This window comes from Gnatocerus cornutus, chromosome 10 (assembly GCF_029298725.1).
Source record: "Gnatocerus cornutus isolate USDA-ARS CGAHR chromosome 10, icGnaCorn1.1, whole genome shotgun sequence".
NCBI lineage: Eukaryota > Metazoa > Arthropoda > Insecta > Coleoptera > Tenebrionidae > Gnatocerus > Gnatocerus cornutus.
Window position 1 is genome coordinate 6790290 of NC_142242.1, and position 16721 is coordinate 6807010.

The following is a 16721-nucleotide window of genomic DNA, read 5'->3' on the forward strand; positions in this document are numbered from 1 at the left end:
CTGCAATAACTAAATCTACATTCCGTGTAGGTAATCTTCTGTTTTTTGCGTTTTAAGTGAGAAATTTGAAAGGGGTCCGAGATTACAAGAATGCGCGCGCAATTAACAAAATATGAAATTAGGATTGTGTGTCCAAGATTGTATGCGGAGATAAATACATAAATTTAACTTATCGTTCAACACGTAAATATTAAGGCACGTGTATCCAATTATGAAATATTTTTGTTCTTTTTGTTCCTTTCGGAGGATTTAGTTTAGGTTATTGGTTTGTGATTTATTTGGAGTAAAGATGCGATTTTTCCAAGTTTATTTCAAACAAGAAAATCGAGAAAAATGCATTTTCTCGTTTTAAATTTAGAAGACCTGCATGGGCATATTATGCAAGTGTATGTTTACGCGGACTAAATAAAGAGTGAAAATCATAACAGTCTTACAATGAAAAGATATATTTATAGGAATTTATGGGATTTGTTTTTTACGATCGGTGTACAATAGTTTCTTATAGGAGACACAAATCTCCAAATATTGATTAAATTGCGTAAGAAATCCATTAAATAAACATTGAAATCACAACAGTAACAAAAATTCAGTTTATCATCAACAAAATAAAATATTTAGCATTGTTATAGAACCGGTACTTGCTTTTTCGTTTAATAATCTCTCTCAACTTTAGTTAAGACATGTGGAGATTTTAGTTTTGAACTTCGCGCGCTGTCACTCGGCGGATATAATCGCGTCACTGCTCAAACATTTGTTTTGATACCAACCAAGGCACGGGCACTCCATAGGATGAACTTTTCTGCTACTTTACCGCCATCTATAAAAATCTGGCCTTAACATAAACTATTGTTTCCGGATTCTGATCTAGGTGACGCTAGGTATTTTAATTCAAGCGCAGCAGTCGTTGACAGATTCTTGGAATTCAAATTTGTGCAGAGTCTGCAAATTTGCACTTGCATTTTGTTTTGCGCTTTCATTAAGTGTTTTCTGTTTTCCGAATTTCCTTGTGTATTTTCTTAATTTAGTTTTAGTTTAGTGTCTAATGTAGTGATAAGGTTTTGTAGTGTAAATAATTAGTAGTTTAATTACCTAAGTTAACATTATAATGTTGTTTGTGAAAATAACTACAGGAGGAACAGGGTGTTGTGTTCCTGGGTGTGGTGATAATATGTCCAAAAAGTAAGACTGAAAATCATTTTAATATATTACGATCTAATATGAACCAATATTTTCAGAGTACACACTCCAGTAACAGAAATTTTACTAATATTTGGCTTCAGCGGATTAACAATTAAAGGATCGTCGATTCCACCAAAAACTTCAAGTTTGTTTGGGACATTTTGATTGAAAGTGCTTTTATGGAAGCACACTGAAAATTTTTCCGCTGTCTGCTTTAAATTTGGTCTGGTAAATAATTGTTAACTTGGGTTGATTGTGGTCAATCCTTACGAATGATCTTACATACACAAATAATGTATTTGTATACATGTAATTATTGTTTAATTTATATGGAGTACCAGCGTCTACCTCCATTTTTCATATATTCTAGTTTATGCTTTCTTTTAAATGTATACGTTGGGAGATGTAATTGAATTTTATACATTTGTTCAACATACAATTTTTCCTTTAAAACATCAAGTGGATTTTATTATTTAACATTTTCTCTTAGTTGTTGAAAACGTGTTTGTTTTGTAATTAATTGATTAATCATCATATTTTAAGTTGATCATTGTATAGTATGAACCATATGATCTTGAATTAGGTATTGAAAATTGGGATGTGTTAACGCAGTTATCGTAACTCATTGTTTCCGGTATTTGTTATTGCGTTTAATATACACTTTTATTTTATATTTTGTTTTGTTTTAATTTCTATCAAATCCATGAAAAGAAAAAATAGCAAAGATAAAAACCTATTCGTAAAATAGCAAAGACAAAAACCAATGTTGTAGTTAGCAAAGACAAACACCATCATTTGGTGTGGTTGTTGTCTAGACTCTTCAAAATAGTACGGCCAGATTTTTATAGATTGCGCTAGATTCGGTATCAAAATGAGAGTGATAGAGTCGGCTATCTATACTCTAACTAATCTAAGATACCAACCATCAAAATGTGAGGTTATGTGATAAAAATAAATAGTTAATATCACACAATATTGATGCTAAATTAAGTATTGACGGAAAAATATTCGTTTTATTCGATGAATTGTACTGCCCAACAATGGCACACAATTTCAGAAACAGTTTTGAGAAAACGTTCAAAGTGGTCAACGGTAAGTGAAACTCGCCGATTTTTGGTGGTTGCTCAATGCAAATGTGTTTATTAAAATTCTTAGATAACAACGACGGCAGAATGCATCACGAGATGAATGGGAGCACTTCAAAACCCGTTCATGTGCAGCGTGTTGAAAAGGCTGTCCAACTGGACTATTTTCTTAAGGAAGTCAACAATCAGTTGGATGAGAACAGTAATAGCGATGATTCTATTGATATTTCCAATAATTTAGACAGTCTGTTGAAAGGTAAGGTGGTAGATGCATTGATTGAATTAAAAAAATTATTTGTAGACTCTGAATCTCATTCCACCAAAGATTATTACAACTTGAAGCATGTATCCCAGAGAAGAGCGTGGCTGGCGGATGTTTTGCAAGAAAACGCTGATAGTACCCGAGAAGATGCCCAATACAAACATATTACAAAATTACACACATTTCAAAAGCAGATCCGGAGCAATAAAGACGTAAACTTGTCTAACTTCTTTACACTGACTAAATACAACGATTTTAGGTCGATTTCAAACGTTTTATTTTCTACGGATCTGGTTTATTAAGCGAAATTGATAGATACCCGGAAATAGAAAAATCGCTACCTATTAAATCAGTAAAAAAACGCCATGTCAAAGAAGAAACATCGAAATCACCGCTTTATCCGCCCGAAATTTTAGAGGATATTTCGGTGAGGACCCTCTTGCTCCCACTATTAAATAACAGGAATTTTACAGGATGAGCCGATGGGACTCACACTTGACAACGTCATGGACTTTCAAAATCTCGACGAGGATTCAAACGTTAATTCAGATTTTAGCCAATCAGTTAGTCATACTACCCACATTAACACAACACATACTAGTAAAAAGAAAATGAAGAAGTTTAAAGACGAGGAATCAAGAAAGAAATGGGAGGACATGATGAAAATAAAACGGAAAAAAATCTTCACGAACATGGCTAAAAAAGAGATTGGCAAACAGCATCGCTCGAAAATTAATAAACACAAGGAAATGCTGATACAGTGTCGACGAGTTGCGCAACAATGTCTCAAATACGGGCGCCAGAAGGCTGTAAGTATATTAAATAACCATTACGAAACCAGCTGTTTCTATAATTTCTCTGCATTTTTTTGTAGTTACAATCCGCGCGCACCGTCAAAGAACAACAATGGCGCATGAAAAGACTATCTCGCGAAAATATTGCATACTGGAAACGTTCGAGACGATTTGACCGTGAAGTTAAAAAGCGGCTAGAAAAAGAAGCAGAAGAACAACGAAAGATTGATCACGAATTAGTGGAGGCGAAGCGACAACAAAGAAAACTAAACTTTTTAATAACGCAAACAGAATTATATGCTCATTTTATGTCCCGAAAATTGGGGAAAGCTTCTCCTGAGGAACAGTTGCGCATTTTAAGTCAACTGGACGAAGAACGAAATCCCCGTTTGACGAATATCGACGACTACGATAGCGAAATAATGAAGGAAAAAGCAAAACGAAATGCACAAGAAGCGTTTCAGAACGAAAAAGCAAGAACGAAACATTTCGATCTCGAGGCTAAAAGTGCCGTTGATGTTAATTCGATTGATGGTGAACAGCCGCAGCCTTGTATCTTTCAAGGAAAACTTAAAGGGTACCAGCTCAGAGGGATGAACTGGCTTGCTAACTTATATGCTCAGGGAATCAGTGGAATACTCGCAGATGAGATGGGGTTGGGCAAAACGGTTCAAAGTATTGCGTTTTTGTGTCATATCGCAGAGAGATATTGTATGTTATTAGTTTTAATAATTGGAGCGTTTATTAATACAATGTTGTAGCTGTTTGGGGACCATTTCTAATAATATCGCCCGCGTCCACTCTCCATAACTGGCAGCAAGAAATCGCGAAATTTGTGCCTAATTTTAAAGTTGTCCCATACTGGGGAAATCCAAACGTAATTATAAATTTTTGTTGTACAAGTAACTGTTTCTTCGTTTTTTAGGAAAGAAAAATTCTACGTCAATTTTGGGATCAAAAAGACATTTACACTAAAGATGCCAGTTTTCATATTGTTATAACAAGCTACCAAATCGTTATAACAGATATAAAATATTTTAATAGGATTAAATGGCAATATATGATTCTGGATGAAGCTCAAGCTATCAAAAGTACCAGCAGTATGCGATGGAAGACACTCTTAGGATTTAGCTGTCGAAACAGATTACTTTTAAGCGGTACTCCCATTCAAAATAGCATGGCCGAACTTTGGGCACTCTTACATTTCATCATGCCAACACTTTTTGATTCGCATGAAGAATTCAATGAATGGTTCTCCAAAGATATTGAAAGTCACGCCGAAAATAAAACTGGGATTGACGAAAGTAAGTGAAGAAAATTAACGTTAATTGCTGCAAGATGTTGCCGAGAAAAAACTCTTAAAAATAAAATAATACCATTAGCTTCAATTTTCAAATTGTTTTTCTGCACCATTATGCTTAGTAATTGGTGCAAGTTTGTTGCTTCATAATTACACAATCAGGGTCTGTCTGCTCATGAAACCTTGAGGTAAAAAGTTGTCGCCAGCTGCGCTTTAAAATATTCATGTTGCTGCCACTTCTTTTGTCTTTTTAGAACATCTATCTCGTCTCCACATGATTCTCAAACCGTTCATGCTAAGAAGAATAAAGAAAGACGTTGAAAACGAACTTTCTGATAAGATTGAAGTAATGGTTTATTGCCCATTGACCACACGTCAACAGCTTTTATACATGGCGCTTAAACAAAAAATTAAAATCGAAGATCTACTCCATTATAGCGTCGGTGGAGGAGACTCACACACTGTGGATAAAAACTTCACATCTAATCTCATGAATTTAGTCATGCAGTTTCGAAAGGTACGCACTTTTAAAATCCAAACCAAATTCTAGTTAAATTTTCCAGGTTTGCAACCACCCAGAATTATTCGAGAGAAGAGATGCGAAATCGCCGATACACTTCGCTCCATGTGTGTTTCAAATCCCTTATCTCGTGTTTGATTTTAATGTTCGAGCGCACTTTTTCTTTATTCTGCGGAAGTATTTTTTATTCAGTGCGGAATACATTACGGAAGCCGTCAAGAATAATTTTAAAGACACGATTTTTAGCATCTACAAAGCTTTAAATTTATCTTTCAGTGAGTTTCACTTGATTTTACACGGCGATATTAAAGCGAGGTGGACGCATTATTACAACACGGAGAACGAAGATGAGATTTTATATCATCGGAAGTTTTGGAATGAAAAAAGCGCCTCGCCGTCAATTCGTATAAATCATGAATTTAAACTAAATAACGCGAGTATTAAATTCAGTAGTGTTTTGTTAGATTTGGTGTTTACCAGAAAAAATTCCGGTAGTCGTGTATTTTATACACACGCAGATCAGTATTATTATCCCATGCCAGAAACAGTTGAGCACAGAAACATTCGGTGTAAAAACGCTCTCTCTAATGAAGAAGACACCATCATTGATGTTGTAACAGACGAATCTCCTCTTATTGAAGAAATTGTAGGTAGCTCTCACTGTTTTTCTTTTCTTACGTTGGAATTTTAGAAATCTGAAGCTGGTGAAAATGTGTGCAGAGAAACTCCTCGTGTGGAAAAATGTACAAGCACTGAACTCCCATCGTTCTTGTTTTGTACAATGCCGAAAGTCACAACCACTTTTCCAACTTTGTACTGCTATTCTCGCAGAGTAGCATGGCTTAGTCGGCGACACAGTAATGAGTTTAGCTGCAACTCTCTTAATTACTACTGGTCTCAAGCCACGGGAAATAAATTCAACGGCAAATCGGCGGAAACTTTTTATCCACAGCCGTTAAATGCCATCGATATTCTGCGGCCTTTGAAAGGGTGGTCACACATCACCATTCCAGGTACTAATTCTTAAGACTTTTTAGCAATGATATAATAATTTCAACTTTCAGACAAAGAAACTCTTGTAACTGACTCGGGTAAGCTCTCCGTCCTCGATGGTCTTCTCAAGCGACTCAAAGAAGAAGGCCACAGAGTATTGATTTATTCTCAAATGACAAAGATGATAGATCTGTTAGAGGAGTACATGTGGCACCGGCACCATAAGTACATGCGTCTCGATGGATCGTCGAAAATTTCAGAAAGACGAGACATGGTGGCGGATTTCCAAGCTCGAACGGATATTTTCGTTTTCTTGCTTTCTACAAGGGCTGGTGGCTTGGGGATCAACCTCACCGCTGCAGACACTGTAAGTTGACAAATTTTATTATGTAGCTCGCTGCGCTCGCCCAAACAGCGCTCTTATCAAAACTTTAAACCTTTAGCTGGTGGCGTAGATATAGCTTTCACCGCGAGATGACGCCTCCATTCCTAAGCGCTGAACTTGTACATTTTTAGCAAATATACGCAGACCATGCACGGCCTTGCTCAAGGCAATGAATTTTTTATCTAGTCATTTTAATATTTCTTTTATTGAATTTTCGACAATTTCGATTCGGCGTGTTTGAATGATGGCATCATATACCCAAAGTCCTCCATTGGGTTTTTTGTAATTCGAAAACCAGTTTTTGATGATTTAAGAATTAAATACACCCCTGACTCCTAATTCTTTTATATGTGTCATGACAGGAAAAAAATCATTAACTTGTTTATCGCAGTTTTCAATGTTTTGATTATAAAAGTTGGTCGCGCAGGTGTGATCTTCAGAATCATAAATACAGACTGGTAAATTAAAAACCGTAAGTTTTACGACCGGCTACGATTTGAAGGATTAAACAATTTAGTGTTTCAAAATGGATGCATTTTCGATATAAATGAGTTTCGTTCCTTGACTGTGTTAAAATGATTTTTTTTTTAATTTATTGCAGTCATTAAGATACAAATTGTGTTCACAACTGATTTATGGCGATACTAAAATTAAATCTCAATGAAAAAAATCAAGGTCTTGGTTATATTTATGAATGGGGTTTTACAAAAGTTTTTAATTTAAAGGTGAAAATTGTTTCAAAGAGTGATCACTTTTATTTACAGTGTAATTGTTTTTGCGTGTTGAGACCTGCTTTAAATAATGTGCGGTTTTTACGTAATTGTTACATAAAAACTTAAAATTACAGTACAGTAAATAACAGATACATTGTGTGTTTAAAAATTCTTCTGACAGGCACAGTGATGCAATTATTACCATTATTCATAAAAATAACAGAAGGATATTGTCACGTTGGCCGAAAAATCAAAAGTCTCGCTTGTAACAATAACAATTTTATTGTGCACTATGAACACTCTCGTACTTCACAATTATTCACTTTACAGGACTTCCAAATACTAGACTATCTCTTCACTATCCCAATCCTATCACTACTCCCCTATATACAGATATTCCCCTACTACTAGCCTAATGCTGGAGCGCTGCGAGAATATTCGGGAGTTCCGCGTATGAATAAGAATTATTCCACGAACCGCTCGCTCTAGAGCAGAACGGAACGTTCCAGCGCTGGCGCTCGAAGCTTCCAGAATCTTCTCGTAACACTGCCCCCCTCTTAGTTCTGATCGTCCCGATCAGACCAAACACCTGATTCTCCGTGATATTTACAAAGTCTATTTAGATGAACCACTTTCATCTTTGAACGGGCGCTGCGTTGGATCCGATACACCACGTCGTTGATCCTCTTGATCACCTTATACGGACCCTCCCATGTAGATGTCAACTTCGGAGATAGACCCTTCTGCCGTTGGAAGTTAAATAACCACACCAACTCTCCCTCGTTGAATCCTTCACGATTAGCCGTCACATTATACCTGGGCCGCATTCTGTTGTCAGCTAACTTCATCCTCTGTCGCATATGATGATGTGTTCCCAAGAGGGTCTCACCATTCGTCTTCGGAAAAGGCCCGGGCACATTCGTGGCAATTCTCTCAATCGGAACTCTCATGTTGTAGAACGGCATACCACCTTCCGTTCGCGTTCGAGGTCTTTCACTTGCCCCACAACCCGTACATCTCCTGCACCATCGTTCAACATCTTCACGACAGCCAATCCAGTAATACCGTTCTCGAATCTTGCTCAACGTTTTGTTCACTCCGAAATGAGCGCCTGATGTCCCGTCATGGGCCTCTCTGAGGACTCGGGAAACTCTACTCCTGGGTACTAGTAACTGCGAGGTTATCTTCTTCCCATCTGCGCTTTCCCATGCCCTTTTCAGCACTCCATTTTCTACTAGGAGGGAGTCCCATTGCGCCCACAACGCTTTCAACTCTGGACTTCTTTTCGAGATATCTTTCCAACACGGCCTTCCGTTACCCGCTTCCTTCCACTCCAGCAGTGGCCCAATCTGTTGGTCTGCTTGTTGATCCCTTCGAAGGTTCCCAGCAGTCCAATAATCATCACAGCCCATGACTATCCTGTTTACTCGTATTGGTCCTTCGAACTTCGAGTATTGCTTGCAGTCATTGGAAAGTCTACGAGAGAGTGCGTCATCATTATTGCGTTGCCTTCTCGTCGGTTTCGACTTGTTGACGGACTTCACGGTTTTCTTTGATGTCTGCGAGGCGTTCTGGCCGTTCCCGAAAACAACCCTGCAGTCACGTTCAAAATGACCTGATTTGCCCCAACGAGAGCAGGTCTGGCTAGTTCGTTGTTCCTGAGACTTCAGTAATTTCCTGAGCTCCTTGAGGATGTCATTCAGGTCCGTATTTGTGGTTGTGGCCGTAGACGTTGTCTCTTCTTTATCAACGGCTCGGATTTGTTGGCAGTCGGGAACATTCACAGAATACTTCAAAACGGCCTCCATCTCCAACGCGCACACCAAAGCTTCTTTTGCGGTGTTGTATCTGCCAACACGCACGATCCTCTGTAACTCCGGATCCCGAATACCTTGCAGGAACGTATCCATGGTCATTCGTTCGACAAAATTTTCCGGCGCCGAAGGATAGGCCAGCAAAATAAGTCGTTTAACACTTGCCGCAAATTCCTGCAGCGATTCTCCAACCCTCTGCCGACGAGTCTTGAGCTCCCAGGCATATACTCGCTGAAGGTGTTGGTCCCCAAATCTATCTTCCAACGTCGCCACCAATTGGTCGTAGCGCTCCCTGTCTCGACCAGGAATGGTCTTTAACAAGTCGAGAGCTGCACCTCTCAATGAAACTATCAAGAATGACGATTTTTCTTCTTCCGACCATCCGTTGTGTTTAGCTGCAACTTCAAATTGCAGTTTATAGCTGTCGAATGAAGTTGACCCATCGTAAGTCGGAGGTTTCATTTCTTTCATTGTGGTCAGGCCTGTCCTATTTGGAGCTTGACGTCTTAAGCGCAGTAACTCGTCTTCCACCTGCTGTTTAAATCGCTCCAGATCTTTGACATGTACTTGCACTTCGTCTTTGACGCTTTGCAGTTCTTCTTTAACGCCTCCTATGCACTCTTCTACTTCCTCTCTGACGCCTAGTAGTTCCTCCTTAACGCCTCCTAGGCACTCTTCTACCTCTTTTTGAATTTCATCGACCTTAACCATAATGGTTACGTTCATGTTTTGTTCCATGTCTTTAAGCTGATTCAGGATTGCTGCATTCTCTGTTTGCCTTCTTTCTTCTTCCTCTAATTTTTCTTTTTGTCTCCTTTCTTCTTCCTCTAATTTTTCTTTTTGTCTTCTTTCTTCTTCCTCTAATTTTTCTTTTTGTCTTCTTTCTTCTTCTTTTTGTCTTCTTTCTTCTTCTTTTTGTCTTCTCTCTTCTGCTTCATGTTTTTCATTTTGTCTTCGTTCTTCTTCTTCCAGTTTTTCTCTTTGTCTTTTTTCTTCTAAATTCGTAATCAACTTTTGTTGGGTGTCCATTTTCGCCATCATCGAAGCCATCAATTCTTGCAGCGCCTCCATTTCTGCGGCTTGCTGTCTGGTTTGAACAGGCATAAAAATTGTCCACAATCAGGTAACAATGTCACAGTCCGGTAATGTCACGAATTTTCCGATCGAAAATTCCAGAATTTTCTCGATCACAATGCTGGACGGGATCCCACTTTCTGACACCAGTTGTCACGTTGGCCGAAAAATCAAAAGTCTCGCTTGTAACAATAACAATTTTATTGTGCACTATGAACACTCTCGTACTTCACAATTATTCACTTTACAGGACTTCCAAATACTAGACTATCTCTTCACTATCCCAATCCTATCACTACTCCCCTATATACAGATATTCCCCTACTACTAGCCTAATGCTGGAGCGCTGCGAGAATATTCGGGAGTTCCGCGTATGAATAAGAATTATTCCACGAACCGCTCGCTCTAGAGCAGAACGGAACGTTCCAGCGCTGGCGCTCGAAGCTTCCAGAATCTTCTCGTAACAATATGGTCAAGCATTGCGAGAAAATAGCATTTAATGTGTCATAAAACCCGTAACTGCAACAGAATCGTCATTTCTTAATCATAATTTGTAATGTGCATTACATTTTTTATGGGTAACTAACATTGATGATTCCATCGAGTATTTGCAGTTTCCGTTTCCCTTTTCATTCTAATTGAAATTTGTTTCTTTTCATCACCTTTTTTTATTACCTCACGTAACAAATCAGTCACCACATAATTTCCCAATTAAAATAATAAAAACGCGCCCTCCAAGAAACATTCATTTGTGCGGCACAATGCCACAATGTGGAAAAAAAAGAGCCGAAAGTCGCAATTATTTGCATACCGTGTTGAAAAGAAATTCGTCTGAGTATTTTTTTGTTCGAATTTAGTATGCTCATTGTATGCTACCTGTTAGTGGTCTGTGAATACTGCGGAATGCCCTGACGTATGCTACGGATTTGCTGAGAACTTTTCAACGCTGTTCTCCCAGCATGTTTGTTTGAGTACGTGGACAACGCATCCGTTGCTCAGTAGCGGCGCGAAAAAATATTACACAGTTCTCGAAAACCCAACGTGATAAGAAACATTAAAAACAAAACAACTAGTTGATAGAAATTCAAGTTTAAGTTCACACGTGATCAATGTTCAATTTGTGGAGTAAATAATTTATGATACTTTCAACACAATCGTGGTAGAAAATGTAAGAATCTTCTTCACGCCGCCGCCGCTGACTTATATTGTTGCTATTTGGCGCTTATTGTAGGAAATGCGCGACAAATTCCCTTCGGTTTTAACCGACTTTTCCAGATTTGGGGGCGTGAGAAAGGCGTTATTACCGAATATTCCATTAATTATTCGTGCTGGAGTTGATGGACAAACGTGCAACGAATTTATTTAACTTTCTGGCTAAGAAAGTCTCTAACAGACTTATCTAGCACAGTCGAATTGTTTCTTCCGGTTCAGTAAGCCGGAACAAACTCAGCAATGAATTTTGCGAAACCGTCTACCAAGGCAGGAAAATGGGAAATGAAGATACCGAAATAATCGCCCTTAATACATTTTCCAACGACGCGTCTCTATTGAGGTTTTTTCAACTATTCCGTCATTCTTTTGTGTTAACAAATTAATTTATCGATTTCAATATGATTTTATACCGACGACAATGAAAACATAATTCACGGTTTGATATTGTGGAAATTTGCACGGCGGTTTTAATCAAATTAGACAGTGGTGGCGCATTAGGGAAAATTAAATAATAAACACATTGACACAAATTGAAATTAGTTTTATTCAAGTCTTGTATCATGGCGATTGACTTACTGATTTATAATCAGATTCTTAGAAGAATTGAATTTTAATTCGTCACTGGAACTGTGCGTGCTTTATGTGTGCGGCGAAGTAATCGATTGTAATTGGTCTATTAAGAGAATAATTTTCACATGCGGACTGATTCGCACCTTGAAAACAGATATTATTTAGTTACAAATTAAAAAAAAAACAAAAAAAAATTGCAGCTCAATAATTGAAGGGGGATTTTAAATTTTAAATTCCCCTCCTCATCAAGATAGACGCAAATGTTGCACAATAGTAGGAGTGAATTGCTGCGCTCTCCTCTAACCGATATCGTATAACAAGCGTATTGAAAAGCACTTCTTCAAACCGAGATTGTTCTTTGCATAATATACCGGATATACAGAGTAGTTCCGTGCCACTTCCTGCCGCTCGCACGTGTAGGATTCTTTATCAAGGATCATCGAGTGGTGGTATCTTCCTACGACCACCCTTGCATTGAGGGCGTGTAACTGCAGACATTATCCTTTTGTCCCCGAATTCAATCAAAATGCACTGACAGGATTTAAAGGTGGAGATTTACGAGTCTTCATTACGATTGACAGCATATAAGTGACATTTTGTCTGTTTTACAACCAATCCCTCGGATAGTAGCAATCACGCTCAGTGGGCACACATCTTAAACGACTATTTCCGTTTCAAAGTTATGAATGTGACCCTTCACCCCTTTTAGGTAATTTTCTACGATAGCGATTGGAATCCAACCGTAGATCAGCAAGCAATGGATCGAGCTCATCGTCTCGGCCAAACCAAGCAAGTCACAGTCTACCGACTGATTTGTAAGGGGTCAATTGAAGAAAGAATTCTACAAAGGGCCAGAGAGAAAAGCGAAGTAGGTTTCCGTATTATTGCCAACCCATTGACTCTAAATTCCCCGTTTTAGATCCAAAAATTAGTCATTAGTGGAGGCAATTTCAAACCAGACACTCTAAAACCAAAAGAAGTCGTTTCTTTACTCTTGGATGACGCTGAATTGATTCATAGATGTGAGCGAATAGAATTTTTTTTGTTTGTTTTATTAAAGGCTGTATTTCAGCTGAGAAATTGCGCGCTGATTTCAGCAGGACGAGCAGTGAAGACTCGAAAGAAATGGATAAGAAGAGGAAGCACATGCTGACGTTAAAGGTAGGGTGAATATTTTACTACACAATTTTTAAAATTTCGATGCAATTAACATTAATTGTGCGCGTTTCGGTTTTTTGTAATGCAATTATGCAGTTTCGAAACCGTTTGCAGTTAAAGATAATATTAAGATTTCTGTTTTTAATTATGAGAAGTAAATGATAATGCAGTAACACATATCTATAAAACATATTAATGCAAATTGAACAATTGTAACTTTGATAATATAATTGATAGGCAGAACTGCCAATTTATCAATTATAACGATTAAAATATGGTAATTTTCGCAAAATTGTCACCACGCGAAATGTGGTTGTCTGTATTTATGTAAATCAGGAGAAAAATGTCACGTTAAATACAGACATTTATATTAATATAAATATAAATAATTAATTTCATATCGCCTGATCGACAAGATAAAAATGCCAGGGGATTTTTTTTGTGAAGATTCTTTTTATACAAACAAAAACGTTTACGTGCATTACGTAAAGTGGACGAGATTTTTGTTGCAATCATAAGTATTTGCAACTCATTATTAGTGATTTTAGTCATTATTTTTAATTAAACAGGTGTGAACTAGCAATTTCCGGCAAAATTATATGTACGTGGAAACGTTTGCTTTCAGTCAAATCTTACTATTGAGAAGAAAATTAAGTCGTCCGACAGCCAGGAGACTTACATCGAAGATTGGAGTAGTACGATGGACAGCGGTCCTAGCAGCCCTCATAGCGTGAATTCGCCTGATGTTCTTACTGACGACATGGCAGAAAGTGGTTACGGCGAAGAGGATTCTCCAATTAGTAACAGTAAAGTTGCTACTTTTTTATTATTATGTAATAACGATAATGCAATTTCTCTGCAGAGTATACTGTTTATAACGTGTATGGTTCAACGGTAAAGCCGCGGATTCCGGGACGAGGAGGTTCAAGAAGAGGACGACCTCGCGGCTCTCGAAGGATGTCAAGCTTGGGACGATCTAACAGTGTCGCAACCACAAGCAGCAACGGTGGTAAGTCATCATTTTTGCTAAAGGTAACGTCGGAGAATTTTTCGGTTTTTTGTTGGCGAAATTCCATAAGTTCCCCGCTTTGATTGAAGACATAACTCTGCATTTTTTGTACCTGTGGGATCTTCAAAGCCTTGAATAGACCGAGACTTGTTTTCAAAGGGTTTCCGTGAGGATATCCGCCAGATGCATTTATTAATGCGGCTTGATTAGAACGGTTGTTTTTCTTCAATTATTTAAATTCAATGCCAATTCGACTTTATTAATTTGAAGATATATCGTATTGGATACATTTTTAACGCAATTAAATGCTCCAATAACTGTAGATATTGCAATTATACAAGCGAATGTATTTTTCCTGGACACTGTGAAAGGATGTTCGAAACCATTAATTAAAATTTTCAAAACTACGCCCGGTGTTTTCGATGTAAATTAAAATATCCGGCCCAGAACAAAATAAATCAAGAAGTTTATCATTTGCGCCTCGCTTAATTACTCCACTTATTTATGCGATGGGAGAACTAATAACTTGTTGATTGAATATTGATCTTTTGTGTCAGGTTGATAATTAACCAGCCGTGGCCACAACTAAATTTTATTGTTATTAACGTAAATTGACACCGCGCTCAATTATTTTTAATTTGAGCGATTTTGGTTATTTTTCACCAATCGCTAAGTAAGCATAATAATCCAATATTGGGGACGCGACTTATGGAATCGTTTGTAAATTTTTGTCCAATTTGCATAGTTTCGAAAGTTGGAAATAAATCGAGAAACTAATAATTCGTGTCTTAATGATTACTACCGGCTGGTCGAAAATAAATAATAACAGGGAAAAGTAAATTTATCCACCTACTAAACATTTCTCTCGAAACGACAGAAATTCATTCGGTTGGCGTGGACATATATCATATATATTTCATCACGTGTTTAGTAGTAGGTGTAGACGGATTCACGTAGAAAGCGGACATGGTAGTAATTATTCAGTGAATTACACAGCTCAACAAAAAAAATAATTTTTTTTGTTGCCCTGAATATTTCTGTGGATTTCTATGTTTTCAAGACCATAGTTTTCAAATATATTCTTGAAAGTACTGAATTGACTCTGGTTTTTATGATTTTGGCGTATTTTATATTTTTAATAATTTAGACTTTGAGTCGGCTCTTCAGAACACGAATTATAATAAACTGTTCATTATCATGTTAAAATTCCCTTTTATGCACGCCACGTGACCAACAAAAGTTGGAATATTTTCAGTAAATAAAGGCATAAAAAATATAAAAGACGCGCTTATAAAATGCGTTTCATTAAAGTTTAACATAAATTTTTCGTTTTTTTTTTTCTTTTTTAACTTCTATGTACATTAATTAACCATTAATACGAAACAATTTGTAATAATTTTCAAAAAATATATATATTTAAGAATATACTTGCTATTTCTTTCTCAATTTTATAGATTTTGAGTAAAATATGAAAATCAAGATTGAAAAAAAAATCAGAGCCAATTTTCTAAAACCATTTATAGTTTCGTGAATTGTTGGCATAGAAGTATTCGAAACCACTCTTACATCACGGGCAACAAAATCACTGTTGACCAGTGTTATGAGTCTCTGTGACCAAATTTTTCTATAATATTTGCAGATAATGAGTATTCGCCTAACAGTCAGTCCAGTTTGAGCTCTCCAGGATCAACCAACTTTTTAAATGTTCCTTTGGGAATGAGTAGCACTACTGGTCAATCGTCAAATCCAGCGATCCGTAGAGGTCCTGGTCGTCCTCGTTTAAAACCCACAGGACCTCCAAACACAGGAACGAGAGGAACATACAGACCTAGAAAACCCGCGAGACCTTTACCCGTTCCACTGCCATCTGATGGTTCGAATGTTAATTGTTCAACGTCAGGATCCAGCGCGACGCCCTCATATTCTACTTATTTGTACGACCTACCTGATCAAACAGATTCATAGTTGTGGATTTTATTTACATTACATTTTAATTATTTTTTAATAACTTGATTTTAATAAATCATGTTGTACCTTCATTAAGTCATCTATTTATGTTATTAGTTATATTAATAAAAGCTTTTCATTGATGAGGAGTTTGAATTTTCGTCAAAAACCGAGTGTCCACCGTGAGAAAAAATACTGACCTGGCGGAAATAAGTATAACATACATGGAAGATTATAAAAAGCAAAATAAATATACAATTATCTACTTACAAAAATCATAAGCGTGTCGCACTAACGTACGGATTTTTTGTAGCGATTTCGCTGCGTAATCGTCCTGACATGAGTACAGAGCGAATCCGAATTTCAACCGGGAAATAACTTTAAATTTAATCAAACTTGATGACTGCTGGGACCGCAACCGACTCTTTCACGATATTCAGACAAAACGTGCCTTGTTTTACCCGTAATTCATCCACTGCTGTCGAAGGACCAATTTTTCCTTTTCTTTCAAGCAAAGTTGTTGTGGTCGCCTTGCATTGTTTGAAAACATGAAGTTTCGAACTGAACAGGGAAACGATGAGGTTCAGTCATGGTCATCCAGAAAAGTACAGCGCATTGCAAAACTGATGCAAGTCAAGGATGCGTCGCATCATTTGTGTAAATGTGTGTACATTATCGATCAACTGGCGGCTCCTTTATTTGGAGC

The 16721-nt window shown here is 37.4% G+C and overlaps 1 protein-coding gene and 1 long non-coding RNA gene across 3 annotated transcripts; both read left to right on the forward strand.

Moving 5' to 3' along the window:
- The first annotated feature begins 1045 nt into the window (after positions 1–1045).
- LOC148167516 (uncharacterized) lies at positions 1046–1419 on the forward strand. Its single transcript, XR_015770911.1, has 2 exons — positions 1046–1179; positions 1236–1419. It is a non-coding gene; the product is annotated as an uncharacterized LOC148167516 (long non-coding RNA).
- Positions 1420–2041: 622 nt separating this feature from the next.
- On the forward strand, positions 2042–16158 carry Ino80 (chromatin-remodeling ATPase INO80). 2 transcript variants are annotated; one of them, XM_088047143.1, is made up of 18 exons: positions 2042–2271; positions 2335–2520; positions 2566–2738; positions 2786–2953; positions 3000–3335; positions 3401–4031; positions 4082–4197; positions 4246–4624; positions 4875–5137; positions 5184–5786; positions 5832–6153; positions 6205–6500; positions 12611–12769; positions 12821–12923; positions 12974–13062; positions 13685–13865; positions 13922–14068; positions 15708–16158. In XM_088047143.1, exons 1-18 carry the CDS (start codon positions 2220–2222, stop codon positions 16031–16033), a joined length of 4530 nt encoding a protein of 1509 aa, XP_087903269.1. In that variant the 5' UTR covers positions 2042–2219; the 3' UTR covers positions 16034–16158. The 2 variants fall into 2 exon arrangements, with proteins under 2 accessions (XP_087903269.1, XP_087903270.1); XM_088047144.1 differs by having other exon boundaries at positions 2335–2508.
- Positions 16159–16721: the final 563 nt, after the last annotated feature.